General features: G+C 73.6%; 1 protein-coding gene across 9 annotated transcripts; it reads right to left on the bottom strand.

Annotated features, from left to right (window-relative positions):
- Positions 1 to 395: 395 nt before the first annotated feature.
- ARHGEF2 (Rho/Rac guanine nucleotide exchange factor 2) lies at positions 396 to 14400 on the bottom strand. 9 transcript variants are annotated; one of them, XM_062597775.1, is made up of 26 exons: positions 14282 to 14400; positions 13959 to 14130; positions 13713 to 13821; positions 13448 to 13487; positions 13109 to 13223; positions 5509 to 5659; positions 5337 to 5392; positions 5181 to 5244; positions 4848 to 4977; positions 4628 to 4737; positions 4413 to 4559; positions 4082 to 4332; positions 3876 to 4001; positions 3673 to 3790; positions 3318 to 3575; positions 2879 to 2955; positions 2618 to 2787; positions 2428 to 2495; positions 2155 to 2346; positions 1940 to 2035; positions 1774 to 1844; positions 1651 to 1692; positions 1504 to 1575; positions 971 to 1417; positions 703 to 862; positions 396 to 576 (listed from the first exon to the last, which is right to left on the bottom strand). In XM_062597775.1, exons 5-26 carry the CDS (start codon positions 13124 to 13126, stop codon positions 491 to 493), a joined length of 2910 nt encoding a protein of 969 aa, XP_062453759.1. In that variant the 5' UTR covers positions 13127 to 13223; positions 13448 to 13487; positions 13713 to 13821; positions 13959 to 14130; positions 14282 to 14400; the 3' UTR covers positions 396 to 490. The 9 variants fall into 9 exon arrangements, with proteins under 9 accessions (XP_062453759.1, XP_062453757.1, XP_062453760.1 ...); XM_062597773.1 differs by having other exon boundaries at positions 5325 to 5392; positions 14282 to 14399; XM_062597776.1 differs by having other exon boundaries at positions 1504 to 1554; positions 5325 to 5392; positions 14282 to 14397.
- Positions 14401 to 14755: the final 355 nt, after the last annotated feature.

Below are 14755 nucleotides of genomic sequence, written 5' to 3'. Positions count from 1 at the left end.
GTTTGGGTCCGAAGGCGCCGGTTTAATGACTTCTGTTTTTTCCTTTGTTTGTTTGTTTGTTTTTTTGTACAGTTAAACCAAGGGCAAACAACAAACCGATTAAAACCGCCTCCGCCGGGCGCCGGTGCACCGCGCGAGGGCCCGCGCCGGGGGGCCGCCGCGGCGCTGCCGAAAACCCCGCTGCCGGCGGGCCCCGGCCCCCCGGGGGGCTCTGGGGGAGCGGGGGGGACGCAGCCCCTGCCGGGGCCGCGTGGCAGCGGGGACGGGCGCTGCCGAACCGGGGCCAGAGGGGAACGGGCAGCCCCCCGGCTGCGCCCGAGCCCTGCACCCTCCCCGATGCCTCCTCCCGCCCCACCGAGACTAAATAAATAAATAAAGCCGAGCGGAGGGGGGCACCGGCCCCGAAGCGGGGGGGTGGGAGGGGGACCCCGCCGGGCCCACGCGGCTCCCGGCCCTGCCCGCGGCCGGCTCCGGCGGGCCGCGCCGGTCCCTAACTGTCCGAGGAGCCGCCGTCGCCCTCCTTCAGCTCCTGGCTGCTCTCCACCTCCTCGGGAATGTCTTGCATCCGCAGGAAATCTGCAGGGAAGCGGCAGCGCCCGTGAGCCGCCGGGGCTGCCCAGGGGGCCCAGGCGTCCGGCCCCCCCCCCTCCCCACTGCCCCGGCCCCCGTGGGCATGCAAACGCCCCCGGCCGGGGCACCCACCTCGGGGGCTGGCGGGAGGGGAGTGCAAGCCCTCGCCCTCCAAGAGCGCGTCCAGGGCGTCCTCGCCGTCCCGCAGCCGCTCGCCGTCGCCCCGGTAGTCCAGCTCGGCGCGGGGGCACGTGCCGAAGGCGTGATGGAAGGAGAGGCCGGCGGGGCTCGCCTGCGGGGCGGGCGGGTGGGCTGAGACCCGGCGAAGTCGTGCCACGCATGGGGCATCGCCCACCCCCGCCGGGGAAGGGGCTTTGGGGAGGGGGAAGCTGGGGGCTACCTGGGGCGGCGTGAAGCTGAGATAGAGCGCGTCGCCGGCGGGCAGGCTCCGCCGGCGGGGGTCGGCGGCGGCGGCGCGGCGGCCCCGCGCGCCGCCCTCCTGCCGCAGGGCGGCCAGGTGCCGGCGCGCCTCGTCCAGCTCGCGCTCCAGCCGCCCGCGCTCCTGCTCGCTGTCCCGCAGGCGCGTCTCCAGCGCGCCGGCCTCCTGCGCCTTGTCCTGGCAGAGCTGCCGGCACCGCGCGAGCTCCTCCTGCAGCAGCGCGTGCTGCCGCTGCAGCAACGCCAGCTCCGTGCCGGGCTTCTCGCCCGCCCGCGCCGCCGCCGCCGCCGCCGGGGCCGCCGCCGTCTCGGGCTGGGCGCCGGGGCCGCCGCGCGCCAGCTTCTCGCGCCGCTCGGGGCCCTCCTGCAGCTGCAGCTCCAGCAGCGTGTCCTGCTGGCTCACCACCGCCTGCGGCGCGGCACGGCACGGGGACGCCCGTCAGCCCGGTGCGACCCCCCGCCGCCACCCCGGCCCCGGCCCGCCGCCCCACCGACCTGCAAGCCGTGCAGCAGCGCGTAGAGGTTCACGAGCCGCTGCATCACCTCCTGCGGGAGGGAGGGAGGATGCTGAGCCCCCGGCGTCGCGGCCGGGGAAACCGAGGCACGCGCGGGCGCCGCGGCAAACCCCCGCCCCCAGCTCACCTCCTGCGGGACCTTCTGCAGGAGCTGGTTGCCGTTGCCGTCCTGCCGAGAGAGCGCGGCGGTGAGCCCGGGCCGGCGGGGCGCCGGGTGCCCCCGCGCGGCGCCCGCCCCGGCCGCGCTCACCCGCTGCCCGGTCTCCGCCTCCCCCCGGAAAAACTCCGCGGAGCCGTTGCAGGCGCCGGCGTCGCCGTCTGCTGGGGCAAAGCGAGGGCTGAGCAAGGGCGCCGGCGGCAGCCGTGCCCGCCGCGAGCCGTGCCCGGGCGCCGGGGCCGCCGCCGCCGCCTCTTACTGCTGGCGCCGGGGCTGCAGCAGCCTTCGGCCTCGGCGAGGTGGTTCTGGTCGCGGTCGCGGCCGGCGCCGGCGAACATCTCCTTGAGGCTCTCCACTGCGGGGAAAGGCGCCCTGAGCCGCGGCGCCCTGAGCCGCGGCACCCGCCCCGGCCTCGGTTTGCCCGGCCGGCGCACCGGCGCGGCGCTGAGCCCCCCCCCCACCCAGCCCCGGTACCTTCGCGGATGGCGTCGTGCACGAGCTTCTCGCCCCGGGGCCCCTCGGCCGAGTCGGAGCGGAAGAGGGCGCGGGGGGCCAGGGCGGGCGAGGGCTCCGCGCAGCCGCTCGCCAGCGCCAGCATGTCGGCGAAGAGCCCCACCTTCTCCTCCAGCAGCTCCGCGATCTCCCGGTCGTGCTGCAGGATGCGGTCTGCGGGGCACGGGCGGGGAGGGGGGGGGGTGAGCGGCGGGCGGCGCTGCCGGGCCACGCGCCCCCCGCGGCGTGACCCACCTTTGAGCTTGCGCAGGGAGGCTTCGATCTCCGTCTCGATCAGCGGGAAGTCTTGGCGGCTGGGGCAGCTGGAGGGGACGGGGTCAGAGCGGGTCCCCCGCGCCCTGCGGCCGCCCGTCCCGGGCGCCGCGCGGCTCGCGTACCCACCGTGCCAAGCCCGCGCGCGCCCCGCCGACCCCGCGGCACTCACAGGCTGACCGTCTGCTGGATGACCTTCATCCAGTTGTTGCGGTCGTCGCGGGAGGCGGCGTGCACCTCGTACATCTCCGGCGGCGCGGCGCTGATGAGGAACATGCCCTTCTCCTGGTTGGCGATGTCCCGCACGATGAGGTTTTGCAGGGAGATCACGGCCGGCTTGTCCTGCGCGAGAGGGGCAGCGCGTGCCGACGGGGTCCCGGCGCGCCGCGGGGCCGGGCGCCCGCGGGAGCGCCCCGTCCCCGCCGTGGCTCACCAGCATGGGGAAGGTGTACTTCTGGTCCTTCTCTTGCAGGAAGATGAGGACGTCAGTCATCAGCAGCACGAGGACATCTGGGAGGAAGAGCACGGTGCAAGATGCTGGGGTGCGAGCAAGGCCACGGTGGGGCCGTTCCAGGCAGTCCCCCCAGCCCCTTCCAAAGCCGGTCACGGAGGCAACCCTGTGCCCTGGCACTCTAGGTCCAGGCATCCCCTGGCACCCTGTTTCACCAAGACCCCATCCCCTGGCACCCAATCTCCTGGCAATCCCATCTTCTGGTCCCCTGGTCCCAACCTCCTGGCACCTCGGTCCCCCAGTAACTCCATCCTCTGGCACCCAATCTCCTGGCACCCCAGCCCAGCAGGACGCCCATCCCTGGCACCCCAGCACCCGGTGGCTCCACGCACCGCCCCCCCCCCAGCACCCCGTATCCCACCTTTGAAGCGCCCGGCCGCCGTCTTCCAGAGCATGCAGCCGCTGTGCACCAGCTTGCGCCGCAGCAGCTCGTCCTTGCAGAAGACGCCGGCCCGGCTCTCCCAGAGCAGCGGCACCTTGGCGCGGCCGTCCACGCGCCCGTACACCTCCTGCAGCCGCGCGTTCATCTCGAACGTGTGCACCTCCTCGTTGATGGACGAGATGAGCTCCTTGACCAGCTTCAGGGCTCGCGACAGGTCCGCGTAGTCGGCCTCGTTGTCTGCGGCGGGCGGAAGGCGACGCGGTCAGGACCCGAAGGCCCCCGCGGGCGGGCAGGCGGGTGGCCCCACGCGTCCCCCCATCCCCGGCCCCACTACCTTTGGAGTTTTTGAGGACGCGCTCGATGAGCACCGGGTACTTGGTGATCCTCTGCGTGACCAGCAGGATGCACTCGGGCACGCCGTGTCGCCGGAGCAGCGGGGACCGCGTCATCCTCTGGCGCGCCGGAGGGAGAGGGACGGACGGCGTCAGCGGCGCCGAGCCCGCCGGGGAGACGCCGCGCCGCGGGCCGCGCGCTCACCCGGATGAACTGCTGGAAGCGCTTGTCGCGGGCGAGCAGCTCCTTGTAGAGCTTCACGGCCTTGTTGTGCCGGCTGCAAAACTCGGAGTACGCCTTCTTCAGCTGCTCCGCGCTGGCGCCCGAAAACTGCGGCGGGACGGGGCCGTGAGCGAGGAGCCGGCCGGGCGGGCGGCCGGGGGGGCCCGCGCGCACCCGCCCGCGCCCACCTGGCCCACGAGGATGTCGCCGAGGCGGTTGATGACGAAGTTCTTGTTGCTGTCCTGGGCCAGGGACTCCCTGCGGCGCTCCAGGAGCTGGGCGAGGAAGCGCTCGTGGATCTGGCCCAGCTCGTCCACGCAGGGGAAGATGCTCTGCACGGTGGCGGGCTCCAGCTGCAGCTCCTCCAGCATGCCCTTGCGGAACATGTCGCCCATGATCTTCAGCGTGCGCACGTGGTGGATCTCCGTCTGGATCAGCTCTGCCGAGGGACGGCGCGGCGTGAGGCCCCCGCGTCCCCCCCCCTCCCCGCCGCCCCGTCCCCCCCGCGTCCCTGCGCACCGTAGATGACGTCCTGCCGCTTCATGACGTCCATCTTGTGCTGCTGCAGGTAGTTGTTGTCCACGGCCAGGCTCCAGGAGTCGGCCTCGAAGTCCTTCCCGTCCGTCTCGAAGTCGCTCATCAGCTGGTTGAGGATGACGTCGGGGCCTGGGAGGAAGGGCAGCGTGAGCGGAGGGGCCGCTGCGCGCCCCGCCGCCGCCGCCGCCGCCTCCTACCTTCGTCGATGAGCGACTCCACGGAGAGCGTGCGGTTGCGCACGTTGAGCGAGTCCGTGGACTGGGAGAGGATGCGCCGGATGCCGAGCGGAGACTCATCGTTGAAGGTCCTGCCGGGGAGCGAGGCGGACGGGGGTGGCGCCGGGCGAGGGGCCCAGGCGTCCGGGCGGCGCCGCGCCGGCCCCTCGCCCCCCCCCACCACCACCACCACCGCGCTTACCCAGCGATGTTGGTGGTGGAGACGCTCTTGGAGAGCGAGAGGGACGGGCGGCCGCGCCGGGAGCCCAGCAGCGTCTGGCGGAAGCTCTCCGAGGGGTAGATGGCCGAGTTGGGGCGCTCCCGGATGGCGGCTGGGGACGGCGGGGGGGGGGGACAGCTCGGCACCTGGCACTCCCCCCCCCCCCCTCCAGCCCTCCCGGGACGCCTGCGAGCCGCCGCAGCCCCGGGAGCCGGTGCACCCGGCGAGATGCAAGCGGGCGCCCGCGCCGGCGGCGCGCGCACCCGGCGCCCCGCCGCCACCCTCCCCGCGCCACTCGCTCGCTCGCTCGCTCACTCTTGCTGCGCAGCGACACCGACTGCAGCGCCGAGTTGTTCTTCAGCAGCGCGGCTTTCTGCTGCTGCGGGAGGCAGGGAGGGAGGGAGGCGTCACGGCCGCGCCGGGAGCGGGCAGCCCGCGCCGCCGGCGCCCGCCGCTCACCTTCTGCTTCACCTTGGTGCAGTTGGGCAGCGCGTCCTTGCAGCGGTTGTGGATGGTGACGTTGCAGGCTGCGGGAGAGGGGCGAGCTCAGGGCGGTGTCCCCCCCCCCCCGGCGCCTCCGCGCCCGCTTCGGCCCCATCCGAGGCACCCCAGGGAGCGCGGCGCCGGCGCTCGGGCTACTCACTGGGGCAGATGAGCGCCTCCTTGGCCGTGATGCTCTTGTTGCAGGCGAAGCACATGGTCATGCCCGAGACGGTGATGGTGGTGAAGAGGTGCCCGTTGGTGTAGCGCGCGTCCTTCTCCTTGCCCTCCTTCATCCTCTCCTTGTCCTTGCCCTGCGGCGGGAGGCGCGCGGGGCGGCTGAGCGGCCGGCGGTGCCCCGGCGCCCCGGCGGCCCCCCGCTGCGCGCTCATGCCGGCGGCCCCGCGGCAAAGCGCCCGCGCGCGGGGGAGGCAGGAAAAGGGAGGGAGGGGAAAAAAAAAAAAAAAAAAAAAAAAAAAAAACGCCCGGATATCTCAACTCTCCCGTACTTCCCCGCATCCCATAACCATGACAACGGCGCGGGCGCCCCGGCTCCCGGGAAGAGCGGGATTTGGGGCGGTCCCCCCCCAGCCCCGTCCTCCGGGTCGGGGCTGCGGAGCCCGGCGGGGTCCCGGCTGCTCCCCAAGGCCGGGGCAGCCCGGCGCCCCGCTCGCCGCCGCCCCCACCCCGGGGTTGCCATGGTTTTGTGCGCTTAAAAAAAAAAAAAAAAATACACATCTACAAAAATAAAAAAAGGGGAAGCGAGCCAGCAACTTCCTGCGGCAGGTCTCTGAGTCATTCGAGGGCGGCTATTTCTGCCTCCGAGTCGAGCCGGCAGCACGCGCCCCACCGGGAGCCGGCACGGCCCCGCGCCGGGGCGCCCCGGGGACCCCCCGCTCCCGGCGCTGGGAGCGCAGCACAGAGCCGGCTTTGTCCGCCGCCGGCTCGGAGCGGCCGCCGCCTGGCACCGGGGCGCCCGCGGAAACGGCACCCGAATTTCGGGGCGCCCGGGCGGCGCGGCTCGCAGCCCGAGCCGTTTCCCAGTTTGCCCAGTATAAAGCAGATTAAAGAGGCAAAACGGGACGGGGAGAGGCCGGGAAGGGTGCGAAAGCCTCCCCAGCGCGGGGCACCCGTCCTGCGACGGCCGGACCCGCTCGCGCAGCCCCCCGGCCGGCCGGCGGGGATCGCCGGGGCCGGCCGCGCACGGGACTCGGGGCGCTCACCCGCTCGCCGCACCCCAGCGCCGCGGGCTCGCGCTCCTCCGGCGGCGGCGGCGGCGGCGCGGCGCGGCGCGGGCGGCAGCAGCACCAGCAGCAGCACATCCCCGCTCGGCAGCTGCCCCGGCGTCTGCGCCGCGATTGTTCCCAGCCCTGCGCCGCTGCCTTTTCTTTTTTATTTATTGTTGTTTGCTTTTTTCTTTGCTTTTTTGTTTCTTTGTTTTTTCTTCTTTTTTTTTTTTTTTTTTTTTTTGCTTTTCTCCCCCTTTTTAAAGGGCCGGGGAGGAAAGGGCCTGCCGAAGTTCCTGCATCCCAGCGCCGACCGCAGGAAACAAAACAGCCGGCGAGACAAAGGAGGGAGGCGATTTCCCTTCCTGCAGCCGCAATCCCCCTGCCGTTATCCCGGCGGGAAGCCGGGAACCTGCTGGCCGGAGCCGGCCGGCCCCGCGCGCCTGCGGAGACGGGCGCACGGCCCGGCGGAGCGGCAAAATCTCCCCCCCCACCCCCCCGAACCCGGACGCCTGGGCCCCCCAGCGTGGGTCCGGCCAAGGCGAAAGCTGGCCCTGCGCTCGGGCGGACGGACGGACGGCGCGCTGAACCCCCCCCGGCGGCATCAGCCGGGGATCGCCCGCGAGCGCTTCGAGGGGCTGGGGGGGGACGGGACGGGCGCACACCCGGCTTTCGCCCCGGCGCCGTCTCCCGTTGGCAAAACGGGTCCCGGCGGACGCGGCGCCCCCCAAACCCGCGCCTCCCCCCCCCCCCCCCGGCTCCGAGCGCGGCGCGGATGAAAGCTCCCTTTGTGCCGGGCGGCTCGCGCGGGAGAGCACAGGGTGCCTGTCGCCGCCGGCTCGCGCCCAGCGCCGGGCGGGAAGCCGGTGCCGCGCCGGGAGCGGCCCCCCGGCGCGGCGCCGGCACGAGGTGCCGGGGACGCGAGATGCTGGGGGGGGGGGGGCGAGTGCGCCGTGCCGCCGCCGCTGGAAATAAATACCCGGAGCTGGGGAAAACCGGAGGGTTTCGCCCGGCCGCCCGCCGCGCGCTTGCGGAGCGGGGCCCGAATTTCAGGCTGCAGCGGGCTCCTCGGCGCCCGGCTCCCACCGAAGCGAGCAGACGAGCCGGAAAGCCTGCGGGAAAACAGGAATTTCAACAACAAGGACAAAAAAAAAAAAAAAGCACAAAAAAGCCACGTTAAGCACGCGGCTTCTCCAGGCCCAAGCTGCAGCGAGGCAGCGGAAAGTTGCTCAGCTCTAAATAGAGATTCGGGGGGGGGGGGTGAAGGCCCCGACGTAGCGCTCGCGGCACGACGCCTGCCGCGGGCGGATTTACGCCGGCGCAAACCCGGCTCCGACCGAGACGGCTCCGTTCTTCCCCGCGCGAGAGCGTAGCCGCTCCGGCCCGCGGCCTGGGAGCTGAACCCGGCCCGGCGGCGGCGGCGGCGAGGCTCCGGCGCAGCGACACCCGGGGCGTTTCGCCCCCGACGCGCCGCGCATCGTGTCCCCCCTCCTCCATCCAGCGCCGCTGGCTTCGTTAGGGGCTCCCGGGCGTGCGGCGACCGGGCGGACGTGCCGGGAAGGCTTTTCCCAGCTGGAAACGATGGGGGAAAAGCAACGCACCCCCCATGTATCCCCCCCCCCTCCCCGACCCGCCCCGCCGGGGCGCCTTCGCCGCGTGCCCGAGTTTCTAAAGGCCGCGACAGCTGGTGGCAGCAGCCCGCGAGCGGCGGCGCCGGGAGCCAGGAGGGGAAGGTGGCTGCTCTCCAAGCGCCTCGGATCCTTCGTCCCCCTCCCAACCCGCTCCTGGCCAGCTGGAGGCCTCGCGGAGGGGCGGGGGGGGGGGGCGCCGGCGGCCGACCCCCGGCACCCGCCGCCGAGCCCGGCGTGGGGCGAAAACGGCCTTTGCCGAAACTCTTTTTTTTTTTTTTTTTCTTTTTTTTTTTTTTTTTTAAGCAGAAACCGCCATTTCCCCCTGCGCCTCGCCGCGCGGGAGCTCACGGCCACTTCCGCCCCCCCTCCCCAAGGAAAGCCCGGACCGCCGAGGAAGCCTCCGGGCAGCCCCTTGGCCCCCCTCCGAGCGGCGGGGGCTGCAGCAGCCGGCGGCGGGGGTCTCCGGCCTCGGCCGGCGGCGGGCGGGCGGGGGGGGGGGGGGGTCCGGCCTCGGCCGGCGGCCCGCTCGGACGTCGGGGCGCGCGAGGCCAGGCCTCCGCCACGTGAGCCGGCGGCGTCGGGCGCCCCGCGGCGTGCCGGACAGCGCCCGGTCGGCACGGGCTGGGACGGGGAAACCGAGGCACGGAGGGGCGAGCGGGGGGGGGGGGGGCCGCCGTGGACCCCAGGCATCACCGGCGCGGCCCCCTCCCCACGCCGGGAGCTGCCAGCGGGAGCACAAAGCCCAGCCGAGCGCCGGCAACGCGCGGCACCAGCTGGTCCCCCCCCTTCCCCGACCCCATCTTACCCCTCTCTCTGCCTCTGTCCCGGCGGCGCCCGAGGAACCCACCGGGCTCCGGCGCCGTCTCGCCACGCCAGCGATCGCCACGGGTGACCGGGGCGGGGGGCCGGCCCACGGGGAAGGTGCCGGTGGGACGACCGCGTCCCCCCGTGCGCGCACACCGCTCCCAGCGCCCTCCCGCCAGCCGTGCCTCAGTTTCCCCATGGGGGTGGCGGGGGATAACCCCCCCCCCCCCCGGGGGGCTTTGTCTCCGCGAGATGCGGCCGCGAACAATAACCCGGGCAGAGGGGGCGGCAAATCCCCGCACCAGCGGGGGGGGGGGGGGGGGGCTTTTTTCCCCCTGCCCTTAAGGGTTTTTCCTTTTTCATTATTATTTTTTTTTTAAGGCCGCCAAAACGGCCCCAACTTCGGCGTAAACAAGGATCAGGCGCCAGAACAATTGAGGAAGTTGCGAATCCGCCCGGCGGGCGGCGAAGTTCCCCCCGCGATGCCGGGGGGGCCCGGGGGGGCCCCGCTGCGCGCCGCGCCGAGCCCCCCCCGCCCGGCGAGCGGCTTTTGTGAGCGCCGGGCGCGGCAGCTTTTTCTTTCTTTCTTCCGCTCTTTTTTTCTCTCGCCCCCCCCCCCAGGCCGCACCTCGCCTTCGCGGGGACCCCCACCCCCAAATCCTGCCCCCCCGGGGAAATCTCCCCTTGCTCAAAGAGCCGCTGCCCCAGGACGGGCATCGTCCCCCCCCCCCGCCGCCGCCGCGCCCGGACTCACCGCGGTGCCACCGCCTCGGCCGCCCCCGCTCCCGGCTCCGGGACCCCGGAACTCCCCCCCCCCCCCCCCCGCGGGTGGGGAGGGCCGCAGCCAGCCCCCGGGAGGCGCGGGGCGGCGGGGGGGGGGGCGGGGAGCCCCGGCCGGGATACCGGCATCCCCCGGGCCCCGCCAGCTGCCGGGCGACCCCCTCCCCTTAGGGGGACAGAGCTGCGCCGGGGGGGGGGGCGACCCCCCCCCTCGGGTTGTAATGCAGCCCCCCCCCCCCCCCCCGTGCAGACTGGCATTGCGATGGGGGGGGGGACGCACCCTCCAGCGGGGCCAGAGCAGGGATGGGGAAGGGGGGGACGCAACCCCCTCCGTACACGGAAGACACGGACGGGAGGGGGGGGGGGGGTTGCACCCCCTCCCCACGCAGGCAACCGGCAGGAGGGGACGCAACCGCGCAGCGTGGGCTCGGGGGGGGGGGGGGGGGGGGGGCGGCGCGAACAACCAGCGCCGGCGGGGGAAGCGGAGCCGGGCCCGGGCCGGGGCAAAGCAAGCCCGGAGCAGGGAAGCGACCCCGGCGTGGGGACGGGACGGACGGACGGACGGGACGGGACGGGACGGGACGGGACGGACACCCACCTTGGAGGCGCTCTCCTTGGCCCGCTCGCTCCTCGCCCGCGCCAGCGACTCGATGCGGGACATAGTCCGCGGAGCCGCCGCGCTGCCGCCCCGTCCCGCCGCCGCCGCCGCCGCCGCCGCCGTCGGGCTCCTCCCCCGGGGCGGCCCCGCGGCGGGGCGGGTCGCGCCGGCGGCCGCGGCCGCGTGCGGCCCCGGGGCCCTTTGTTAGCGCCGCGGGAGCGGCCGCCGCGGAGTCACCGCGGAGCCGGACCCGACGCGCCCCCCGCACCCCCCCGTTAACCGCGCCCGGCCGCCCGGACTCGCTCCGGATCGGGCCCGGCGCTGTCGGAACGGCTGCGCCAGCAGCGCTCCCAGTCTGGCCCCGCTTAACCGGGAACAGCTGCCCCAGTCGCTCTGGATAAACTGGCTGTTCGGGAACGGCCACCTGGAGTCACTCGGGATTTTGCCAGCTGGGAACAACTGGCCAGAGTCGCTCCAGGGACGGTCTAGATCCAGCCCGGCCACGTGGGAGCCGCTGCCCAGCGCCGCTCCCGCTCTGGCCTGACCCCGCGGGAGAAAAAAAACGCCCGGAGTCGGTTCCGACCTGGCCAGCAGCGTGGGAACGGCCGCCCTGGAGTCGCCCCGGATCGCGCCCTGAGGGCCCTTCCTTCACCAGCCCCGTCCGGTGCCTCGTGCCTCAGTTTCCCCTTCCCCGCGGCGCGGAGGATGGGCCGTCGGCAAGCGGACCTGCGTTTTCCCCCGCTCCGGCGCGTCCCTGAAGCTGCTGTTCCCAGACTAAGCGAGCGGATGCCGTGCCCCGCTCACGGGGGCTGTTCGGGGCCGCCGAGCGACGGCTTTTCGGCGCCCTCGACCCCCGCCAGCCCCGCAGCCGAGGCGGGGGCCGGCCAGAGTGGCCCTTCGCCCGAAGTCGCCTCCTCGGGCTGCCGCGGAAGCTGCCCCCGGACGCGGGCAGCCGCCCGGCGGAGGCGGAGGGCGAGCTCCAGCGTGGGCGACTTCTTTTCCTGAGTGTTTATTTAACCGCACAAACACACCGCCCTTAAAAACAACCCTCCCGCGCGGAGCCAGCGCGCGCGGCCGGGGCGCCGAGCTCCCTCATTTCGCTTTTGCACGGAGGTGGCGGCGATCCGGGGGGGACGCGGCGATCCGGGGGGACGCGGCGCTCCCCCAAAACCGGGACGAGCCCTCGAGTCACGGCCCGCGAGCGCTTGAAAACGTCGCGCCGGCGCCTTTCCGAAGCGGGGAGAGGAGCCGCTTTCCCTGCAAACGCCTCCGGAGTCGCGGCCGGCGCGGGAGGTTCGCGTTCCCTCTGGAGGCGGAGGAGATCCCCACCGGTGCCGAGTCGCGTTTCGGCGTATTTCCGAAGGAATCGCGCGTGTGCGTTTGCCTCCGAACGCCAACTTCCGCGGCGCCGCCGGCCCCGAGGCCCCGTTAAACGTTAACTCGCCCCGCGCTGCCCGCGGAGGGCAGCTCCCATTTAACGGAGGCGGCGCAGACGAGACCTGGGACCGCTCCAAGCCCCGGGCGGAGCGCGGCTGCAAACATCGCCCTGGACCTTAAGCAAATAAAACTCCCCTTTCTCTCCCCCGCTGTATTCCGGAGGCCGGCAGCGCTCGCCGCGCGCCAGCGCTGAACTGGAGCGGAGGCAGAGCCATGCGCGCGATAAAGAGAAACGCCGGCGGCCTTTAGCTTAATGAGTAACTGCATAAAACCACTGGGGCTGGAGCAAAGAAGCTCAGCGCGAGCCAGGAGGTGCAACCGCTCCGAACATCTATTTCCAGCCAGCAAACGCGCCCGGGGCCGGGGCACCTCGACGGATAAATCCCAACGCGGAGAAGCCAGCGGGAAAGGCAAACATTTGCCTTCGAGTGGGAGCTCGCGGCAGCCCCGCTCCTGCCCTCGCCCTGCGAGAGAGCGAAGAAAAGCTTTGCTTTCCCCCCCCCGGCGCGGCCGTGCAAACAGGGGTTTCCGCCGCCGGCGCTAACAGAGCGGGAATTGTTTCCCCACGGCTGGAAGGAGGCCGGCGACGGCGACCGGGTCGCCCTCCCGCCCGAAGGGCTCCCGCAGCCGAGGCCAAACCGCCGGCGCCGCGAGCGGCAGCCCACCGCGGGCTCTGTCCCGCTGCCCGTTCAACGCCTGAATTAAATCACCGTGCCAAGAAAGCAGAGCAAAACCCGGCCAAGCGCGATTTCGGCTCCGCTCCGGAGCGGAGACAGAGGCGACACCGGCTCCCTCCGTCCCGGATAACGATTTGGCCCTTGTTTCGGGCATCTCCAGGCTCCACCTCTCCCGGCGGCGTTTCGGAGGTGAAGGACGGCGACGCCGGCCCGGGCTCCGCGGGGAGCAGCGTCCCGCTCCCGCGGGACCCCCAAACAGCCCCAAAACCCGAGGACGGAGCCACCCGCAAGCCGGGAGCTAGAAACAGCCATCGGCCGGCCGGGGAGGAGACGGCGGGACGCTCCGGAGCGCGGCCCTCCGGAGCGGCAGCTGGACTCGGCGCTCAGCATCCCTTTTCCCGGCGGGTGGACGAGCCGCCCGATGCGATTGCCGCCTCGGTGGCGGACGGCTTCCCTATCCGTCCGGGAGCGCTCCGGCGCCCGCGGGCGAGGGGGCGATCCCGCCTTTCCCGCGGGGACAAGGCCGCTCGAGCCCTTTTGGGGAGCAAAGGGACTCCCGACCCCCCACCCCACCCCGGCGGCGGCCGGCCCCGAATCCGCCCTCTCCTACCTTGGACTTCCCCGTCATCCTCCTGATGAAGCTGAGGGTCCGGCCCAGGGGGGTCTCGTCCCGGCGGGGGCTCCCCGGCTCGCCCGTGGCCGCCAGCTGCCCGCAGCTCCCGAAGCTGCGGGAAATGGCGCATCAGAGCCGGCCGCGGGGCCGGGATGCGGGGACACCCCCCCCCCCCCCGCCCCGCGATCCCCGCGCTAACGAGCTCCGCCGGGCTCGGTGCCCTAATGAAGACGGGAACGGGCCGTGACAGGCGCCGCGGGGCTGAGCCGCGGGGCGGCTCGCGGAGGGGCGCGGGGCCGGGTGCCACCTTCGCCCCCCCCGCGCGCCCGCGCTTACCCGTTGGCCAGGCTCAGCCGGGAGGCGAAGAGGGAAATTTCTGCAAAAGAAACAGAGACGGAGTCGAGCCGCGGGCGGAGGCGGCGGCACGCGTCCCCATCCTCCGCGGAGGGCCGCGACCCGGCGAGAAATAATTAACTTTTTTGGCAGCTCCCTCCCTCCGGGCTCGTTATTAGGGAGGCTTTGCGAGGGGACAGGCGCAGGCGGCGCCTCCCGGCACGGGGGACACGCGGGGACGAGCGGCGGCGGCGGCGGCTCTACTCACCGTCGGCGTCCGGGAAGCTGTCGATGCCGCTCAGGGACACGGATTTGGAGAGGGCGCAGCCGCCGGAGCTCTGCCCGGCCCGAAACGCCGGCAGCCGCCGCTCGTCCTCCTGCGAGCCGAGTTGGGGAGTCAGCGCCGGCGGCGGGGCGATCGGAGCCCGGGGCCGGCCGCCGGCCGCTTCCCCCGGGGCCCCTCGCCCCGGCTTGGCCCCCCGAAGCCGCCGCCGCGCGGGGACGCGTCTCCTACCCGCGCCAGCTTCGCGCCACCCTCCTCCTCCTCCTCCTCGTCCTGCGAGAGCAGCGACTCCAGGTCGTCATTGCTGTGGACGAGGGGGTCCCGCCGGGGGTCCCGCCGGGGCCGCGCCAGCCCCTCCGTGCTGGAGTCCAGGTCGTCGGGGCTCAGCCCTCGGAGACAGGCGCTGCGGCGGGGACGGGGAGGTGGGGGGGGGGACCCCGCGCTGCAGCACCCGCGCCGGCGCCCACGGGGCCCCTGCGTGCGGGAGCCGCCCTGCTCGGGGGCAGCGGATGCTCCGGGGTGCGGACGGCGACGGCCACGGGGCCGGGGGCTACCTGAGCTGCTCGTAGCCGGGGTCCCCGCGCAGCTCCTTGCCCGGCTCCCAGCTGTGCCGGCGGAAAGCATCCCGGGGGCGCAAGGAGGTGCGGAGCGCGCAGGCCCGCCGGAGCGGCACCCCTCGGAAGCGAGCTTCGTCCTCCTCTTCCTCCTCTTCCCCCCAGGCGCCGGGGCCGGGGGGGCCGACGGGCTCGGTGGCCGACATGCAGCGGCGTTTCTGGCCGTCGCAGGGGCCCGGGAAGACGTCGGCGCCGTTCATGCCGCGCTCGAGGCCGACGGCTGCGGGAGGGGAGAGCGGAGGCGTCGGGGCCGGCCGGAGGCTCCCGCCGGCGCGCGGGGCGAGTCGGCGCCGCCTCGGCCGAGCTCGGGGGGCCCCTCGCGGGCAGGGTGCCGGCGCATCCCCCGGCCCGATTCGCGGCGGCGCAGGGGAACGCGCGGGAACGCCCGGCGCCGGCGGCCCCCCGCGAGTTACT

The sequence above is a fragment of the Rhea pennata genome, chromosome 31 (genome assembly GCF_028389875.1).
Source record: "Rhea pennata isolate bPtePen1 chromosome 31, bPtePen1.pri, whole genome shotgun sequence".
NCBI classification, from domain to species: domain Eukaryota; kingdom Metazoa; phylum Chordata; class Aves; order Rheiformes; family Rheidae; genus Rhea; species Rhea pennata.
This window is presented reverse-complemented; position numbering and strand designations above follow the sequence as displayed.

Excerpts from the sequence above, each read along its gene's own strand:
- ARHGEF2 (XM_062597779.1), bottom strand. The coding sequence starts at position 10,447 with ATGTCCCGCATCGAGTCGCTGGCGCGGGCGAGGAGCGAGCGGGCCAAG. Across the intron at positions 5,393-5,508 it reads GGAGGCGCTCATCTGCCCCA|CCTGCAACGTCACCATCCAC; the intron begins GTGAGTAGCCCG and ends CCTCTCCCGCAG. Across the intron at positions 4,002-4,081 it reads GCGACATCCTCGTGGGCCAG|TTTTCGGGCGCCAGCGCGGA; the intron begins GTGGGCGCGGGC and ends GTCCCGCCGCAG.